Below are 20,000 nucleotides of genomic sequence, written 5' to 3'. Positions count from 1 at the left end.
AAGCTCACTGGAAGGACACAAACCGAGGACAATATTCTCCTGATATAGGGTTTATTACTCAAGTAAGGGCAAAAAAAGTATCTGATTAGAAGGCTACTTGAGTACTGAGTATCATCTGATCTAATATTTTTAAATGATGACATCAAACAGACATAAAATACGAAGTTATGGGCAAATATTGGTATTTTAAAGACTAAAGGGGGAAAATGTAAACAAATAAACAACATAATTACAAAATAACACATTTTAGGCAAAATTTAGACACAAACTGAGGACAATATTTCCTGACATACAGGGTTTATTTAATTGTGTGAAAATGTAGCACGTTAAAAAAAATACCGCGATAATACCGAAAACCGTGGTAATTTTGGTCACAATAACCGTGAGGTTAAATTTTCACACCGTGACAACCCTAATACAGACCATTTTAGATTAGGTTACATTTCCTTTATTCCCAGATTATGTAGTTTGTAGCACTCATTATAATGTTGTAGAAAATTTCTGGCCAATCCACGTGATCGGTATCGGTGATCGGTATCGGTGATCAGCATTCTTTGATATCGGTATCGGTGATCGGCAGCAAGAAACCTGATCGGTGCATCCCTAGTTTTTGAATGCTTTGTAATTCCGACCAGACACGGAGTCAGAGGTGAAAGAGAACGGAAGAGACAACAGATGGGGTGGGGGGGGGGGGGGGGGGGGGGTCCACAAACATAAGCAATAATGAACAAGAGTCTGCTTATAGACCTGCAGAGAGAAGAAAAAAGCAAAAAAAAAAAAAAGGGACACAACAACAATGCAACAAGATCTAGCTATCACTGCGTCAACCTGATGAAGAAATATAAAATCAACATTGTTTAACTGAACAATCACACGATAATTAATCATAGTGCATTTAGTGCCAACCACAGCCTTAAGACAAGTGTTGAACGTGCCCAAGTCCATACTTATGAGAGCACCATGTGAGCACCTGTGTGTGTACATGCACTTGTTTATGTAAGGTTTCTCTATAAAAGCATACAATAGAGAGTGTGAGGGGCCACAGATCTGCCCCCTAAAGATGTGCAGGAGACGGAGGGAGCTCCAAGTCCCAGAGATCCAGGAGTTGCCCCAGAACACAGGAACTCCAGGGAGACTGTGACCAGAAAAGCCCCCACCCCCCTCAAGAGGCACAGAGGATCACCCCGGGGGGCCACAGCCAGCAGCCGGCAGAGTTCCGGGAGATATCGGCGGCAAGCCCACAGGCCCATCCGCAGCCTCCCACCCCCTAGCCAGCCGAGCCCGGGACCTGATGACCCGGGACCCAGGGGCAACCACCCCCACCGGGGACCCAGCAGAGCCCAGGGACCCAGACCCCACCAGGCAGCCACCGGGATTAGTCACGCAGATGCCAAAAATCTTAAACTTCCTGACCCGGGAGCCACGACCCAGGCAGACCAAGGCACCGCACTCCACACCAGGTGCGGCAGGGAGAGGGGAGATGAAGAACTATATCACCAAAAGAAGTCCCAGGAGAAGGGAGGAGTCAAAGGCCCCACCTGACATACACAGATGGACTGTGACTGTTAAATTACAAGCAGAACCTCAGACTGCTGCGATTGTAGCCAGGCTCCATGCCCTTGTACTTCAGCTTATGCTCTGTGCTCGGAGATCAGCTAAACATTTGCTACATGCTAACCCAAAGCTAACAGAGTTTTTCCAGGCCTTTTTAGCAAGAAAAACACGGTAGATAAACTCCAAAGTGAAGTCACCTCCAGCCTGCTTAGTAACAAAATCATAACTAGGTAAGCTGACCCAGGATATCGGGCTTCACTGGTCCACCATAGTCAAAGATCCACAAGTCCGCCATTGTCGGCACGGAGCCGGGAGCCGAATTACCAAGCGGTGTTATGGTAAACAAGAAAAATGTTGAGTGACTTAAAAGTGAAGCAGCATCAACAAAAAGTGCTGCCATGTTGCTGTGGTCTACCTCAGAGATCCACTAGTGACCAGCACGACTACAGCCTTGCATCTGCCCGTCCTGGCTGCCCTGGGAAACAGGAACAGCCAGCCACCTGCTCCCGGTCTCCTGTCATCATGTCAGAAAAATAAACAAAATGGTAACTTGCTGAATGATGGACTCACTGTTTCCACTATCCTCTTGAAGGATTAAGGATCCAGACGGCACTACTGACAGAAGCATTCTGGGTCTGCAAGGCGCCTCTCTTGGCGAAGATTGGCATAAACTCCTTGCGTGGCCCTTCTTTGCAGCCACCGTACCCATACTTTCCTACCAGTGGCGGAAGTAGAAGCAATTCCTCTCGCTCTGTCTCTATTTATATTATTTTTCTGACATGCATGTCATGTGGGCGGAGAATGCGCATTGATTGGCCACTAGAATATTTCAGCTCAGCCAGCAGCTTGGGTAGCACGCACATGGTGAGCAATGAAGAAGAAGTTTCAGAGACAGAGGATCTTTCAGTGGCCAAGGACAGTGATGATGATCCAGACTGCCCATTTTCTGACGAGGAGAAAGATTCTGAAGAGGAGTCTCCTGCAATTGCTACATCAAATCAAAACCAAGGAATGCAGCCATCATCATCTACAGAGGGGTGATGGACATCTTATAATGGTCAAATGAAATGGTCAACATCACTACCGAAGTCAAGGCAGACTGTCATCTTATAACCCAATCCAGTCAGCATTTCATCTCTTCATATCCTGTCAAATAGAGAAGTTGATTCTGGACATGACTAACTTGGAGGGGAGGCGTGTATTTCAAGAGAAAGGAAAGCCACTGGATCAGACTGACTTGCATGCTTATATTGGACTTCTGGTATTAGCTGCAGAATACACGTCAAAGGGAGAAGCAACTGCAAGTCAATGTAAAGAAGAGAACGGAAGACCGATCTTTCAAGCAACAATGTCTCTTGAGACATTTCACAAGATATCTCGTGTGATCCGATGATTTGACAACCGTGAAACCATGAAACCATGAAAGAGACAAACTTGCTGCAGTCAGAGATGCATGGGATAAATGGCTGGAAGTTCTACCTTTGTTGTACAACCCTGGTCCCCAGATCACTGTAGATGAGCGCCTTGTTCCTTTCAGGGGTCGCTGTCCTTTCTGACGATATATGCCCAACAAGCTGGCCAAGTATGGCATCAAAGTATGGGCAGATGAGATGCTAAATCTAGCTATGCATGGTACATGCAGATGTACACCAGAAAGCTACGTGGAGGGGCATCTGAGAACACTCGGGGTGCGTGTGGTGCTGCATTTGAGTGAAGGGCTGCAAGGGCATAACATCACCTGTGGCAACTTCTTCACATCCTACTGGCTTGGAGATGAACTTCAAAAGAGAAAGCTCACTATGTTGGGAACAACCAGGAGAAATAAGCCAGAACTTCCCAGTGAAAGTCTGAAGATGCAGGGAAGACCTCTGCATTCCTCCATGTTTTCAGTGAGAAAGCAACAGTTGTTTCATACTGCTCAAAGAAAAACAAAAATGTTCTTGTCATGAGCACAATGCACACAGATGCATCTCTGAGCACAAGATAAGACAACACAACCACAAATGATCCTGGACTACAACTCCACCAAAGGAGGAGACAATCTTGATAAAGTCGCAGCAACATACATCTGCCAGTGCAAGACAGCTTGTTAGTCCTCTGTGACTTCCTACAACATTGTGGATGTGGAAGCTTACAATGCCTTTGTCCTGTGGACTGAAACCAACCAACAGTGGAAATTGTACAGATGTTGGCTTTTCCTAGAAGAACTGGGCATAAGTCTTGTGACCCCCGAGATCTAAAGGCGAGCCAGACAGCTCGATCCCCATCAGCAGCAGCTGTCATTGAAAAGGTCAAGTTTGCACCATCCAACCAATCCATTTCATCTGTAGGTGTTTGGTGATCTGACTGATCCATGGGAGAACTTACTCACCTCTCTATTTGTGACAGGAACTTGGTCTCAAAGATGCCTCTGGTTTTAAGTGTCTCTGAGATTTGTCCCCGGAACAGGAAACCCCGCTTGGTCAGGTCAATCAGAATCTGCCGCACAATCTCACCCAGGTACATTCCACTGCACATCTTCTCATATCTAAGGTGCAAGAGAGATTAAACAGGGTTTAGTTAGTGAAAAAGCTGCTGGCGAATATAGTTATTTCTACTGTTCTGAATGGATGGTAAAGGCACACTAGTTTGGGCTTGCTTTTAGCCACCTCCAGTGTCCGTTTAGTAGAACAAAAACAAAAATCATCTTGCTGTGTATTTCTGGTTTTAACACTTAGAAGTTTTCACCTAAAAATACAAAAACTAAAGATCTTGCTTCTCCTCCTGCTCCTCATGGCGGTTTTCCTGCAAACTGAGACCAGTTTGTTAGAGAGGCGTAAATTACAGCCAGTCTGGTCAAATCTTGAAATTGTTATTTTTGTGTTTGTAAATGTTGATCAGCAGTGAAAAGGCTTGATGCTTATCGGTTGTGCTAATCCAGAGGAAATTTCTAAATTTCTAAAACTTCCATTTATCTTGGACATAACTTAGGCTTTTGTTTGCGATCAAAGCCGTGCTCATTACATTTTTTTTAACAATCTGTCCACGGCATCACGAGATCCTTTGCTGACTATCAAGGAGACATTATAACAAGTTATTTGACTTCTTTTAACAAAAATACTTTGTCAAAGGCTTCCTGACCTTTGTTTGCCCTCATTGAGTGAGTTTTCATCCACAGCCTGGTCGTACTTCGTTCTGATGTCGTCAAGACAACCGTTATCTCCAAATGCCCCCCACTCCATATTGACACACATACGGCCCTCATTTCCTGGTACTATCTCAATGTTCCTCAACTCCTCCATGTAGCAAGCATTACTCCCCGTGCCTGTGAACACATACAACAGTTGATTATTTACGTATATACATACATGTGTACAGTACAGGCCAAAAGTTCTGACACACCTTCTCATTCAGTGTGTTGTCTTTATGTTCATGACCATTTAAATTGGTCGAAACTACGAATGAACACATGTGGTGTTGTCTACTCAACTAGGAAAGGTGAAATAACTGAACATGTAGTCCTTCACGACTACTACTGGAAAACCATTTCTGGTGACTACCTCTTGAAGCTCATCACGAGCATGCCAAGAGTGTGCAAAGCGGTAATCAGAGCAAAGGGTGGCTTTTTTGAATAAAATAGAAAATAAAACATTTTATCAGTATTTTCACCTTTTTATAACAAAATTGTTGGAACCCTTCTAGCAATGAAAGAAAAACACAATGGTTACGGAAATAACATCAATCTGACAAAAGTAATAATAATGATGGTAAATGATAGTACTCATAACTTCATATTTTGTTGCACAAACTTTTGAGACAATCACTGCAATCCGACGACTCCTGTAACTGTCGATGAGACTTCTGCACCTTTCGGCAGGTATTTTGGCCCACTCATAATGAGAAAACTGCTCCAGTTGTCTCGGGTTTGAAGGGCACCTTTTCCACACAGCATGTTTCAGCTCCATCCAAAGATGCTCAATGGGATTGAGGTCAGGGGTCAAAGGCCACTTTAGAATAGTCCAATGGGTTTCTCTAAGGGTTTCTATAAGTTTTGGGTCTTGTTGCAAAACCTGAGACTGAGACCAAATGTTCTGACACTGGCCAGCACATTTCTCTTGGTAGTCTTGAGATTTCATTATACCAGATGCAGCAAAGCAGCCCCAGAACATAGCAGAGCCTCCTCCTTGTTGCATAGTGGGGACAGTGTTCTTTTCTTGATAGGCTTCAATTTTCATTTATGAATAAGAAAAGTGCAGAACACCTTCTCCGGGTCAGGGATGAGGTCCTGCCTCAAGTGGAGGAGTATAGGTATCTCAGGGTCTTGTTCACGAGTGAGGGAAAGGTGGAGCGAAAGATCGATTGATGGATTGGTGCCGCATCTGCAGTGATGCGGGTGTTGTACCGGTCTGTTATGGTGAAGAGAGAGCTGAGTCAGAAGGCGAAGCTCTCGATTTACTGGTCGATCTACGATCCTACCCTCACCTATGGTCACGAGCTTTGGGTAGTGACCGAAAGAATGAGAACACGGATACAAGCGGCCGAAATGAGTTTTCTCGGCAGGGTGGCTGGGCTCTCCCTCTCCATTTATTTTCTTGTAGATGGTCGTATTTATCCTTTACCTTTTACATGCTTGTCTATAATTTTCTTTCTAATCTCCTGAGACAACTCTTTTCTTTGCGTCCTCTGTTCCATGTTGAGTTAGGTACATACCATTTCACCAAACAACACAAGCTGTTTGTACAAAACAATGCCTTCAAGATGCTGAAGCGGCATCTGGGAGCCCTATATTGTTTATAAGTGGTCAGACTGTGGCGGTAATGTTGCACAATCCTGCCATTTTCACTAAGGATTAGGCATGAAGGGGGTATGGGGGCAGTCTCTGCATGATTGTAGACTTCAGAAGAAACAGGGTGGAGTAAAACACCGTTTCCATCATGGGAGAAGAAGTGGAGGTGGTTGAAGAATACAAATACCTTGAGTTCACCTGGACAACAGACTGGACTGGAGAAAGAACAGCGAAGCCGTTTACAAGAAGGGACACAGCAGACTGCACTTCTTGAGGACGCTTAGGTCCTTCAAAGCAAGATGCTGCAGATCTTCTACAAGTCTGTTGTTGAGAGTGTAATCTCTTCAGCCATCGTCTGTTGGGGTAGCAGCATCAGAAGCAGGGACCTGAAAAGGCTCAACAGCCTAATAACAAAGGCTGGTTCTGTTCTGGGGACGACTGTGGAACCGCTGGAGGAGATAATGCAAAGAAGGATTCTCCAGAGAATCAAGAAAATGATGGACAACCCTGAGCATTCTCTTCACAAGACTGTCCGACAACGGAAGAGTGTCTTCAGTCAGAGGCTTCTTCAGTTTGGCTGCAACACTGACCGCTACTGGAGATCCTTCCTGCCAACAGCCATTGTAATATACAACACCTCTTTGATGACTTGATTATTATTATTATTCTGAGCTACTACAGCAATCAGTTTCCCTCTGGGATTAATAAAGTATTTTTGAATTGAATTAAATCATCGTGAACTTCCATTTGTCTTGGACATAACTTAGGCTTTTGTTTGCGATCAAAGCCGTGCTCATTACATTTTTTTAACAAGCCGCTCCTAAAGGTGTCGGACCTCCACAGGCCCTGAGCAGCTTCTAGTGATCTGAGCTCTAACGGAGAAAAGCTCCAGGAGTGCTGTATTGCTCCAGATTATCATTTCAGCTGATTCTTTTTACAAAAGCAACTGGCAGCGTTTACTTTGATTTTCAATATAGTTGCCGGCCGGAGCTCGGCAATAACTTCCCAGGTGATCATTACGCCTCCCTCTGTTGCACCAAGGCATAATCGCTGTTTAGAAGACAGACAATTACTGGAATATTACTACCAAGCGAGGCGGAACGAATGCTGCTAAACTTGATGATTGCCATGCCAGCATGGCACGTTTATAAGACACACCCTCCTGGTCATATTGCACTGATTTGCCGCCACGGTGAGTCTTGTAAAAAGGACTAGTGACTACCTGGAGCCCAGCATTTTGGAGACAAACAACCTACTTCACTGAGCACATTGAATTGCCTCTGTGTATGAACTGTACTTTATAATTTGCCTATATAAAGGCCCGCTAACTGATTACAAAAGTGTAGACACCTGTGAGGCTGATTAGTGGACATGCCGTAAATTAACATGTTCCTGTGGTTATAGTTTTCTTTATTTTACATCTGTCTTTTCTAGGGGTACCATCATTTTTGTCCAGGCCTGTTCGATGACTTTATTGTTTTAAATGATTCTGTTGAAGCGGGGCTGTAAAGCAGTGCCTGACTTTATTGGTTAAATTACATAGAATTTATATTTACTATTACTTTTGTCAAGTTATTTCTGTGACCGTGGTGTTTTTCTTTCATTGACTGAAGGGTTCCAACAATTTTGTCCATTTATGCACGCACACACACACAAACGAGAGAGAGAGTGAGAGAGTGAGAGAGTGAGTGAGAGAGAGAGAGAGAAAATATTGTTCACCTGCAATCAGTCCAACTTCACATGTGGGTTCCTCGTAGGCACAAGTCATCATGGTTCCCACTGTGTCATTCACTATGGCGACCACATCCAGTTCAAATTCCTGCCATACAAACAGGGTCGGTCACACGTTAAAGAACACACTAGTGTTACCAAAAGACCTGAGCTGAAGTCTGAAGTTTGCTAAATAAATGTAAAAATGGATTTTTGATCATATTTCATTCCTACTGGAGTTTCCGTGGTGATTTTTCCTGCTGATTCTCTTTAGTTGGTTGGATTTTGTCAAAACTTTCAGGTAATTTTTGTTTGTTACTTCAAATGCAGGCTTTCCTTTCCTACAACACGTCTTCACGTCTTCATGCTTTGTCAGCCCAGGGTGCTACTACTGCAGGATGCTGTTTAGCCTAAACACTTCATTCCCTTACTGGGGCATGTTGAGCAGTTGGATGGAGGAGGTCGAGTATGTCCTTTATCAATCAGCAACATTGTTTATTTGGTTATTTTAAAGATAAGAAATGGACAAAAAAACAAACAAACACGATAATACGAGGATTACATGTAGAATAACCAAAAGGTGTAGGCTGAAGACTATTTTTTATGCCTACCCTAATTACAAAATCTATTTTATACTTAGAATGATAGAAAAAATGATTTTAAAATATTTTTATTGTAATAATAATAATTATGAACGACAACAAAAATAAATCTGCAAAAAAGTAAAAAACAATTAAAATACATTAAAAATACAAAAATTTACTAAAAAATGAAAATAAAATTCTAAAACGTTTTTGATTTTTTTAAAGAATGAAACAAAAACACCCTGATGTGGATCTTTTGCTATAACTTTAGTTTTTAATCTGACCAGCACAGACAATAGCTTTAACCATACCATACTATACCATACCACACCATACTATACCATACCATACCACACCATACTATACCATACCATACCACACCATACTATACCACACCATACCACACCATACTATACCATACCATACCACACCATACTTTACCATACCATACCACACCATACTATACCAGACCACACCATACCATACTATACCATTCCACACCATACCATACCATACTATACCATACTACACCATACCACACCATACTATACTATACCATACTACGCCATACCATACTATACCATACCACACCATACTATACTATACCATTCCACACCATACTATACCATACCATACCACACCATACTATACTATACCATTCCACACCATACTATACTATACCATTCCACACCATACTATACCATACCATACCACACCATACTATACTATACCATACCACACCATACTATACTATACCATTCCACACCATACTATACTATACCATTCCACACCATACTATACCATACCACACCATACTATACTATACCATACCACACCATACTATACTATACCATACCACACCATACTATACTATACCATACCACACCATACTATACTATACCATTCCACACCATACTATACTATACCATTCCACACCATACTATACCATACCATACTATACCATACCATACCACACCATACTATACTATACCATTCCACACCATACTATACCATATCACACCATACTATACTATACCATACCACACCATACTATACTATACCATTCCACACCATACTATACCATACCATACCACACCATACTATACCATACCACACCATACTATACCATACCATACCACACCATACTATACCATACCATACCACACCATACTATACCATACCATACCACACCATACTATACCATACCACACCATACTATACCACACCACACCATACCACACCATACTATACCATACCATACCACACCATACTTTACCATACCATACCACACCATACTATACCAGACCACACCATACCATACCATACTATACCATACCATACCATTCCACACCATACCATACCATACTATACCATACTACACCATACCACACCATACTATACTATACCATACTACACCACACCATACTATACCATACCACACCATACTATACTATACCATTCCACACCATACTATACTATACCATACCACACCACACCATACTATACCATACCACACCACACTATACTATACCATACCATACTACACCATACTATACCATACCACACCATACTATACCATACCACACTATACTATACCATACTATACCACACTTTACTATACCATACCACACCACACCTTACTATACCATACCACACCATACTATACCATACCACACCATACTATACCATACCACACCATACCATACCATACCACACCATACTATACCATACCACACCACACCATACTATACCATACCACACCATACTATACCATACCACACCATACCATACTATACCATACCACACCACACTATACTATACCATACCACACCACACTATACTATACCATACCATACCACACTATACCATACCATACCATACCACACTATACCATACCAAACCATACCATACTATACCATACCACACTACACTATACTATACCATACCATACCACACTATACCATACCAAACCACACTATACCATACCACACCATACTATACCATACCACACCATACTATACCATACCACACCATACTATACCATACCATACCACACTATACTATACCATATCACACCATACCATACCACACCATACTTTAGCATACCACACCATACCATACCATACCACACCACACCACACCACACCATACCACACAACACCATACCATACCATATGGTAACGACTGTAAGTGGATGTAGTTGATGTAAACCTCAGACTTCCACATATTTGCTGTTGGATGTCAGCTGCCATGCATTTTGTTAACATCCAGTTTGTTGTTAGAATGATGTCAGCTAGTTATACCTGAAGCAGTTTTAGATGTTCATCAGACAGACTCACACCTCAGTAGGTGCTTCCAGACTGCAGGAGACCCCTTTATACTGTCCTCAGGGTGGTGTGTCCTTTTTTATTTCCGTACTAGTAGTTCTGTGACCTTTCACGGTTTTTATCAACTAGTTTTTTTACTGGCTGTTTCAGCCGTCACTCAGAACTTGTGCTGGGCATCTTATGTCAAAAACATAATTATAGTTAAAAATTACTTTGTCCAAAAAGTTATTGAGTTAGTAATTTAGTCACTACATTGCGGAAGTTATTAGTAACCTACCAAAGTAACTGTGACGTTACTTTTTACTTTCTATAGCTATAGTGCTAAAGTTGTTCTAACTGAAGGATTCTGACCATCTGGAATGTTCTCGTGAATATCTGGAATGATCATTTCTACCAGGATCAACAGGATTACAGGTCTCTGGAACACCTTTCCAGTCTGACTAATAAATGTTAATAAGGTCACCGTAGGTTTGTAGGGATTTCTCAAACTTAAAGTGCTTTTGTTGTTATGATATCCTTAATTACCGTTTCTATAGTAACAACAAAGCTGTTGGTGTCTTCATTTGCAGTTTTAACTAATAAGAATACAATTAGTACAAGTCTAGGATAAATTGAATTATTATTATATAATTCCATTTTTGGTTATTTTTTTAAACACAGGAAAGGTTTCTCTTTACCTTGCTAACGTTTCGTTTGCCGACTGCAAAACATCCTCAGAGCTGAGGCTGATGGTGGCATCACTTCCTACTCCGTTTATACGCGGGCAGCAGAGGACGTTGTCGCCCTCTGCTGCCTGCTCTCCCCTCTCCGACGATGCAGTCCCATGCGTGGTCCAACGTGTAAACCCCATTGTCTCTGTTCATGGTCCCACATCCACGTCTCCTTATCTCGATTGCTTCCTTTATCCATCTTTTGTATTTTTGTTGTTCGGTGTTTATGATCCGTGTGTTGTCTCAGTCCATTACATGGTTTTCTCTTGTGCAGTGATCTGTTACGACTGACTTCTTTATTGTGCTTTCTGCTTCTTCTTTTGCTGCTCTTGTGTGTTTTCGACTTGCCTCTTTCTCGCACTCCTTTCTATGTTCTATTGTTCGTGTGTTGAGTTGGCGTCTGGGTTCTCCTATGTATGTTTTATGGCAGAGTTTAAATGGGATTTCGTAAATGACTCCACATTTAAGTCCAGCTGGTATCTTGTCTTTTGGGTGCACTAGTCTGTTGTGTATGGTTTTGTTGGTGTGTTTATGTTGTGTTTTTTCATTGTTGCTCTTATATTTTCTGTAATGCCTCTGATGTATGGTAGGGTTATCACTGGTTCTGGTTCTTGTCTTTCTGGGTTTCTGGTTCTTTGCTTTGGTTGTTCTTTTCCTTCTGTTGTTGTTTGTTGTTTTCCTTTGTTTATTGCCCATGTCAGGTATCCGCAGGTCTTTAAAGCGTGTTGTATGTGTTTGTCCTCTTGTTTACGGTCTCTTTCTTCTGTTACCATGTTTGCTCGGTGATATAATGTTCTGATTACTGACATTTTGTGTATGGTGGGGTGTTCTGATGTCCATGATAGATATTGGTCTGTGTGTGTTGGTTTCCTGTATGTGTTTATGTTTAGGGTCCCGTCGGTTATTTTCATGTCCATTAATGCTATGCTGCCTTCTATTTCTGACTCATATGTGAACTTTATGCTGCCTGTGTTGTCAATATTATTCAAGTGTTGTGTTTCTGTTTGACCTGTTGGTATGATTTCCAGTATGTCGTCTACGTAAGTTTGCAGCCGCGATCGAAACCGTCAACAGCAAGGTAAAAAAGAAACCTTTTCTGTGTTTTAAAAAAGAACCAAAACTGAATTAGAAATCAGACACAGTAAGAACATACCAAAGATATTATTATATAAAGTAGGAATTTACAGAGAGGTCCGATTGTTGATTAAATGTTAAAACAGCTTGCCTTAGTCTTGGTATCTTCTTGCCTGTACTGCTTTGACTCATCTCCTCGTTTATAAGAAGAGCTCCTCATCTTTTACAGATTTGCCCCACCAACATTTACATACCATCATCTTTGTCCCCGGCATTTTGCACGTGCCACCCCCTCCCTGCCTTCACAGCGATGAGTGTGTGTGCAGCATTGTGCACACACACTCATCGCTGATCTGCAAACAAACACCTTGATGTGTGTTCACATGTGCTGTTCGTGACACCAGCTCAGGTGGGATGGCGGGTTCTGGTAAATCTGGTGTCACTCACAGAGCCGTTTTGTGCACGCATCACTGACAACCGCTCTGCCTCATCCAACCGCATTATAGTAACAGAGTAAGGCTCCGCGGTACATGCCCAGTAAAGGTAACGGCAATGCAATGAAGAAAAAGGATTAAGTAGATTACGCTGTCACCTAAATAACACTGTTAGTAACTTAAACGCCGTTACTCCCAACATCTGATTAAACAGGAAGTCAAACTAAAACCATGACAGGCTCTCTCTGCTGCCTTTAACAGATAAAAATAAGAGGACAGCTCCACGTCCAAGAGGAAAGGGCAGGGGGACCATCCTAAGGTGATGGAGGACAGTACAGGTCAGTGATGTAGGGCGATGTGATGGTAAAGGAGTCAGGATGGCTCCTATCTGAATGTATTCAGCATCAAGTTTTAGTCCAGGGCCCTCATTCTACAAACCCTCGTAGAAACTGTCCTACCTTACAGTCCTGGCCTCTCGTACGCATGTTCCTCCATGTTCCAGTGATGGTAAATCCCACCTGTGCTACCCAGGTGCTCATGTCTGTTCTCAGTCATTTACATACAGGAACGCCCTCAATTAACCATATTTGGTCACGCTACGTCCTCGACACGTGAGGGCATTCCCTTGGTTCTTCCCAAAAAACGAAACAAAGCAAACAAAAAAAAAATACAAGAAAACTTTGACAGCGAGATTGAGACACTGGCTGCCGGAGTACAAATAAAGACAGAGCAGAGGTTCCTCCATCCATCCATCCATCCATCCCTCCATCCATCCATCCATCCATCCATCCCTCCATCCATCCATCCATCCATCCATCCCTCCATCCATCCATCCATCCATCCATCCATCCATCCATCCATCCATCCATCCATCCATCCATCCATCCCTCCATCCATCCATCCATCCATCCATCCATCCATCCATCCATCCATCCATCCATCCATTTCTTCCACTTATCCAGAGTCAGGTTGCAGGGGTGTCCAGGAGGCATCCTGACCAGATGCTCGAGCCACCTCAACTGGCTCCTCTCCGTGTGGAGCAGCAGATCTACTCCGAGCCCCTCCCGGATGACTGAGCTTGCCACCCTTTCTCCAAAGAAAAGCCCAACCAACCTGCGAAGAAAACTCATTTCTTTTATCCGTGATCTCGTTCTTTCGGTCACTACCCAAAGCTCATGACCATAGGTGAGGGTAGGAACGTAGATCCACCGGTAAATCGAGAGCTTCGCCTTCTGACTCAGCTCTCTCTTCACCACGACAGACCGGTACAACGCCCACTGCAGACGCAAAGAGGAGAGGTTCCTGTCAGGAATGCATAAAAACGGTTCCACATTAAATAGAATCTGATAAATCATAGAGTAACGGGTTGTCGTCTACATCTAAGGAGCCGTTCTGTTTGGAGTTAGTTTTATTCAGAAATGTTGTCTGAGAGAGCAGCCTCAGCTGTTAAGTCTGGTTACCATGACAACGCGTATGATCAGGGAGCAGAGGAGGTTCTGGGCTGGACTGGAGTCGGATTCGTGCGGTTTGTCTGTCGCTCCACCGAGAGTCCCAGACCACAGCAGAGCTCCAGAAGGATCTCCTTCAGGAATCCAGTCAGCGCGCGCTCACCGAGGACGCGTTCCCTCCAGAGAGCACGCTCCGCCACGTCCTCCAATATTAATGTAAAGATAGCGCCTCCCAAGATAAACATCCAGAGGCGCTTCACGAGGACAAAACCATCTCATAAATTATAATAAAATTATTAATTAAACATGATTAAAGATATCATGAAAAATGGGAAGAGTTAAATAAAACAGAAGGAGCCATTCGACCACGTCAGATTCCTGTTAGTCACACGTGTCTTTTACAGGTTTAGCACCAAGGAAGCCACTGACGTCATTATTTATTAATCATAATTAGTGGATGACTGAGACCTTCGGTACTGCTGTTCCCCGTTCTACCACTAGATGCTGTCCATGTGCATGGTCTGAGGGTTATAGAGGAACATTTCACTCACAACACATCATGCATGACATTCCCTAACCCTAACCCACAGACCTGTGCTGAAGTACAGTAGATCAGAGGGCCCTGGTGTCTGAAGCTCCTCCTGAATGGGTGTTGTCTCTCAAACTCACCAGAGACCCAGAACACACACAGCTCCAAATCCACCACCCTTCCTCTAGTGATGCTGATGATGTCATCAGCATCAGGCTGAGTGTTCCGGCTAGGTTAACGCAAACACCTTGAATGAAAGCCTCTGGTTTAGAGCAGAAGTGAGATGTTGACACATCCCGTCTTAAACTGACTCTGAGCACAAGTCAGTTCATTCTCACTCCTGAACAGAGTGGCCAGCATGCTTTTCCACAGAGCTGGGATGTGGAGGAACCCATCGTTTTCATCTATGCATGCTTTTATCAGAGTTACACCACGCCGCTGCAGTCCACACCTGCTCTACCTTTACACAGCATTCATTCCTTCATACTTACCGGCTCTTCAATCTGTGGGAGGGAAATCAGTTCACGCGCAGGAAATGGTCAGCGACATACGGACGTTCATTCGGCTACAACGGTTCTAGGTTTTTATTCAGTAATGACAGTGTCTCATAGATCATTTGTATTTCATCAGCATACACTTAAACATGACGCAGATGAACGCGGGTTTCATCAGCAGCAGAGAAAATGTGTGTGTTGTTGGCCAACAAGGAAAAGTCACGGTTACCTCTTTTCTCTTGATGGCCTCACGTAGGAGCTCCACCACATCTTCTCCCTCACACTCTGTGGCCTTGAAGCCTTTTGTCCAGGTAACCAGGATTCCCTGTGGAGAACACAGGGCTGAGCAGAAGACTGGTAGAAATCAGCTAAAAACCAGATGACTTTCTTCATATCCATTAAGTTACTTAAGGGCCTGTAGGATCATCTAAGGTGACATTAGAGACATGTTCATGCATCTGATGCGACTGAAGCAAAAACAAAAGATTATGTCTTGTAACACAGCAGCGAACCCAACCCTCAGGTTATTTCAGTACTTCCAATCAAAAGGTGTGTTAGATTAGTTCATCACACACAGACTGATATATTTAAAGTTTATTTCTTTAATGATGATGACAGACAACCGGTGAAAATCCTGAATTCAGTAACTGAGAACATTAGAATATCAGTCAGAACCAGTGTGAACAAAGGAGCTTCAGAAACCTGGGCCAACAGAAAAGAGTGTTCAGCACTCAGTAAAAGTTAAAGTTAAAGTTAAAGTCCCATTAGTTGTCACACACACTGGTGTGTGTGCGAAATTTGTTCTCCGCATTTGACCCATCCCGTGGGGGAGCGGTGAGCTGCAGACACAGCCGCGCTCGGGAACCATTTGGTGGTGTAACCCCCCAATCCAACCCCTTAATGCTGAGTGTCAAGCAGGGAGGCGTTGGGTCCCATTTTCTCAAAGTCTTTGGTATGACCCGACCAGGAATCGAACCCTGATCTCCCAGTCTCAGGGCGGACACTCTACCACTAGGCCACTGAGCTGGTTGGGGCTCCTTCGGCCTGGATTACTGCAGCAACGTGGCCTGCCGCTGAGTCCATCTGTCTGTGGCACTGCGCAGGTGTTACCAGGACCCATAGATGTTCTATGGGGTTAAGCTCAGGCCAGTTCCTGGCCAGTCACAAACAGGGGCACCATGGTCCTTAAACCAGGTACTGGCAGCTGTAGTGCTGTGTGCAGGAGCCAAGTCCTGTTGGAAAATGAAATCTGCATCTCCATAAAGTTGGTCATCAGCAGGAAGCATGAGGTGCTCTAGAACTTCCTGGTAGACGGCTGCGTTGACCTCGGACCTCAGAAAACCCGATGGACCATCACCAGCAGACGACATGGCGCCCCGGACCATCACTGAGTGTGGAAACCTTACTCTGGACTTCAAACATGGTGGATTCTGTGCCTCCTCTCTTCCTCCAGACTCTGGGACCTTGGTTTCTAAAGGAAATGCAGCATTTACTTTCATCAGAGATCATAACTTTGGACCCCTCAGCAGCAGTCCAGTCCTGTTGTCTTTAGCCCGAGAGAGATGCTTCTGACGGCGTCTCTGGTTCTAGAGCGGCTGGACACAAGGACGGCTGAAACCATGTCTTGCATACGTCTGTGTGTGGTGGTTCTTGAAGCTCTGACTCCAGCTGCAGTCCACTCTTTGTGAATCTCCCCCACGTGCCTGAATGGGTTTGTTATCTATTGCTTGTCCTTCCCTTTGCCTCTCTGTTATTGTGTTCGGACTCAGAGCTCTGTGAACAGCCAGCCGTGACCTCCTTGTGCGAGGTGTCAATGGTCGTCTTTAGGACAACGGTCCAGTCAGCAGTACGATTGTGTAGCCTACAGAACTAGACCGAGAGACCATTTAAAGGCTTGTGCAGGTGTTTTAAGGTGAGTAGCTGACTAGAGTGTGGCACCAGGGGTCTTCAGTATTAAACCTTTTCACAATATTCTAATATTCTGAGTCACTGAATTCAGGATTTTCATTAGTTGTTGGTTATAATCATCAAAATAAACTTGTGAAATATATCAGTCTGTGTGTGATGAATGAATCTGATGTACAAGTTTCACCTTTTGAATGGAATTACTGAAATAAATCACCTTTGATATGATGTTTAATGAGCAGCTCTTGAATTTAGAGGGATTTTATTTGTATCTTTGCCTGTTATTTCTGTCCGTTAGGCTTATAGAAGCTCTTTCTGTATCTGTCCAGAGAAGGGTTGAAGCCACTTTGAGGAGATAAAGGGAACAGAACCTACTGCGTCCAGGCTGGTTTGATGGCAGGGGAAGGAAAAGGTGAAGCCCAGTGGAAGTCGAGCACTTTTCATTCCCATGTAGTCCAGAAAGTCTGAGATGCAGTGCACAATGTGGTCAAAAAGCTGGAAAGAGACATGGTTTTAGTCGTTCGTTAGGATGAGGCTCGATATTCTTAGCTCTTTTTTGTCTCTGAACAGAAAAGCTCTCAGTGGAATGTGTTTTGTTTTAAATTCGTACAAAAATGATCCTTCAGCTGAATTGTTTCTGGATAAATGATAAAACCCAAAAACAAGACTTCCTGTTAAAGGAAATAATTTTCAACACGTGTTAGAACGGGTGGAAAGACCAACGCAACCGTACTTCTTCTCCTGTGCCCTGCATGACTTCTATTGGAATGGCGTAGATTTTGTTATGCATCTCCACCGATCGCCTCTTCCCACTACGGATCTTAACCAGAAGCACACGGAAGTTTGTTCCTCCTAGATCCAGGGCGAGGAAATCTCCGTTTTCTGGGCAAAAGAGGGAAATAAAGTGTGTTAAAATGTGACCCAACAGAATTCATGAACTCTATCAATTAGCTATTAAGTCACTGTTAACCCTTTCAGTGGGCGACGGTGGCACAGGAGTTAAGTGCTCGCCCCGTAATCGGAAGGTTGCAGGTTCGAGCCCCGCTCTGTCTGTCGCTGTCATTGTGTCCTTGGGCAAGACACTTAACCCACGTTGTCTGCTGGTGGTGGTCGGAGGGACTGGTGGCGCCAGTGCTCGGCAGCCTCGCCTCTGTCAGTGCGCCCCAGGGCAGCTGTGGCTACATCGTAGCTCATCCCCACCAGTGTGTGAATGTGTGTGTGAATGGGTGAATGACTGATTGTGTTGTAAAGCGCCTTGGGGGGTTCCAGGACTCTAGATGGCGCTATATCAAATACAGGCCATTTACCATAATGGTCACCACAGGGGACATCTACTCAAAATAGTTATGTGTTGGGATTAATAAAGTCCATTCTGTTCTATTCTATTGTATTTTACTCTATTCTATTCTACATTGCTCTGTTCTGTTCTACTCTATTTTGTTCTATTCAACTCTATTATGTTCTGTTTTGTCCTACTCTGTTCTATTCTACTCTATTCCACTCTGTTCTATCATGTTCTATTCAATACTACTCTATTATGTTCTATTTCACTCTATTCTTCTCTATTCTATTTTACTATATTCCACTTTATTCTGTTCTATTCCGTTCTATTTGATTCTATTCTATTCTACTCCATTCTGTTGTATTCTACTCTACTCTGTTCTACTCTAATTTATTCTGTTCTGTTTAGTTCTGTTCTATCATATTCTGTTCTATTCTGCTCTATTATACTCTGTTATGTTCTATTCTACTCTGATCTGCTTTATTCTGTTCTATTCAATACTACGCTACTCTATTTAGTTCTATTCTACTGTATTCTATTCTACTCTACTGTGTTTTCTGTTCTATTCAATACTACTCTATTCTGGTCTATTCTATTTTATTCTACTCTACTCTGTTCTATTCTATTTTATTCTATTCTACTCTACTGTGTTTTCAGTTCTATTCAATACTACTATATTCTGTTCTATTCTATTTTATTCTACTCTACTCTACTCTGTTCTGTTCTACTTTATTCTATTCTGTTTTGTTCTGTTCTATCCTATTATGTTCTATTCTGCTCTATTATATTCTGTTATGTTCTATTCTACTCTAATCTGCTTTATTCAGTTCTATTCAATACTACGCTACTCTATTTAGTTCTATTCTACTGTATTCTATTCTACTCTACTGTGTTTTCTGTTCTATTCAATACTACTCTATTCTGTTCTATTCTATTTTATTCTACTCTACTCTGTTCTATTCTACTTTATTCTACTCTACTCTGTTCTATTCTACTTTATTATATTCTACTCTACTGTGTTTTCAGTTCTATTCAATACTACTATATTCTGTTCTATTCTATTTTATTCTACTCTACTCTACTCTGTTCTGTTCTACTTTATTCTATTCTGTTTTGTTCTGTTCTATCCTATTCTGTTCTATTCTGCTCTATTATATTCTGTTATGTTCTATTCTACTCTAATC

The 20,000-nt window shown here is 42.8% G+C and overlaps 1 protein-coding gene and 1 pseudogene across 1 annotated transcript in view; one reads left to right on the top strand and one right to left on the bottom strand.

Annotated features, from left to right (window-relative positions):
- Positions 1-20,000, bottom strand: part of LOC107382412 (hexokinase-1) — a 48,245-nt gene that overhangs the window by 11,135 nt on the left and 17,110 nt on the right. Inside the window, exons 11-16 of the mRNA XM_015954542.3 lie at positions 18,268-18,416; positions 17,910-18,029; positions 15,859-15,954; positions 8,039-8,138; positions 4,675-4,858; positions 3,926-4,081 (exon numbers count right to left, since the gene is read on the bottom strand). Of these exons, the coding sequence (XP_015810028.1) occupies positions 3,926-4,081; positions 4,675-4,858; positions 8,039-8,138; positions 15,859-15,954; positions 17,910-18,029; positions 18,268-18,416 (805 nt within the window). The remainder of the gene's footprint in view (positions 1-3,925; positions 4,082-4,674; positions 4,859-8,038; positions 8,139-15,858; positions 15,955-17,909; positions 18,030-18,267; positions 18,417-20,000) is intronic.
- Positions 2,130-3,970, top strand: LOC139070761 (piggyBac transposable element-derived protein 4-like; annotated as a pseudogene).

Source organism: Nothobranchius furzeri, chromosome 7, assembly GCF_043380555.1.
Source record: "Nothobranchius furzeri strain GRZ-AD chromosome 7, NfurGRZ-RIMD1, whole genome shotgun sequence".
In the NCBI taxonomy this organism is placed as follows: domain Eukaryota; kingdom Metazoa; phylum Chordata; class Actinopteri; order Cyprinodontiformes; family Nothobranchiidae; genus Nothobranchius; species Nothobranchius furzeri.
This window is presented reverse-complemented; position numbering and strand designations above follow the sequence as displayed.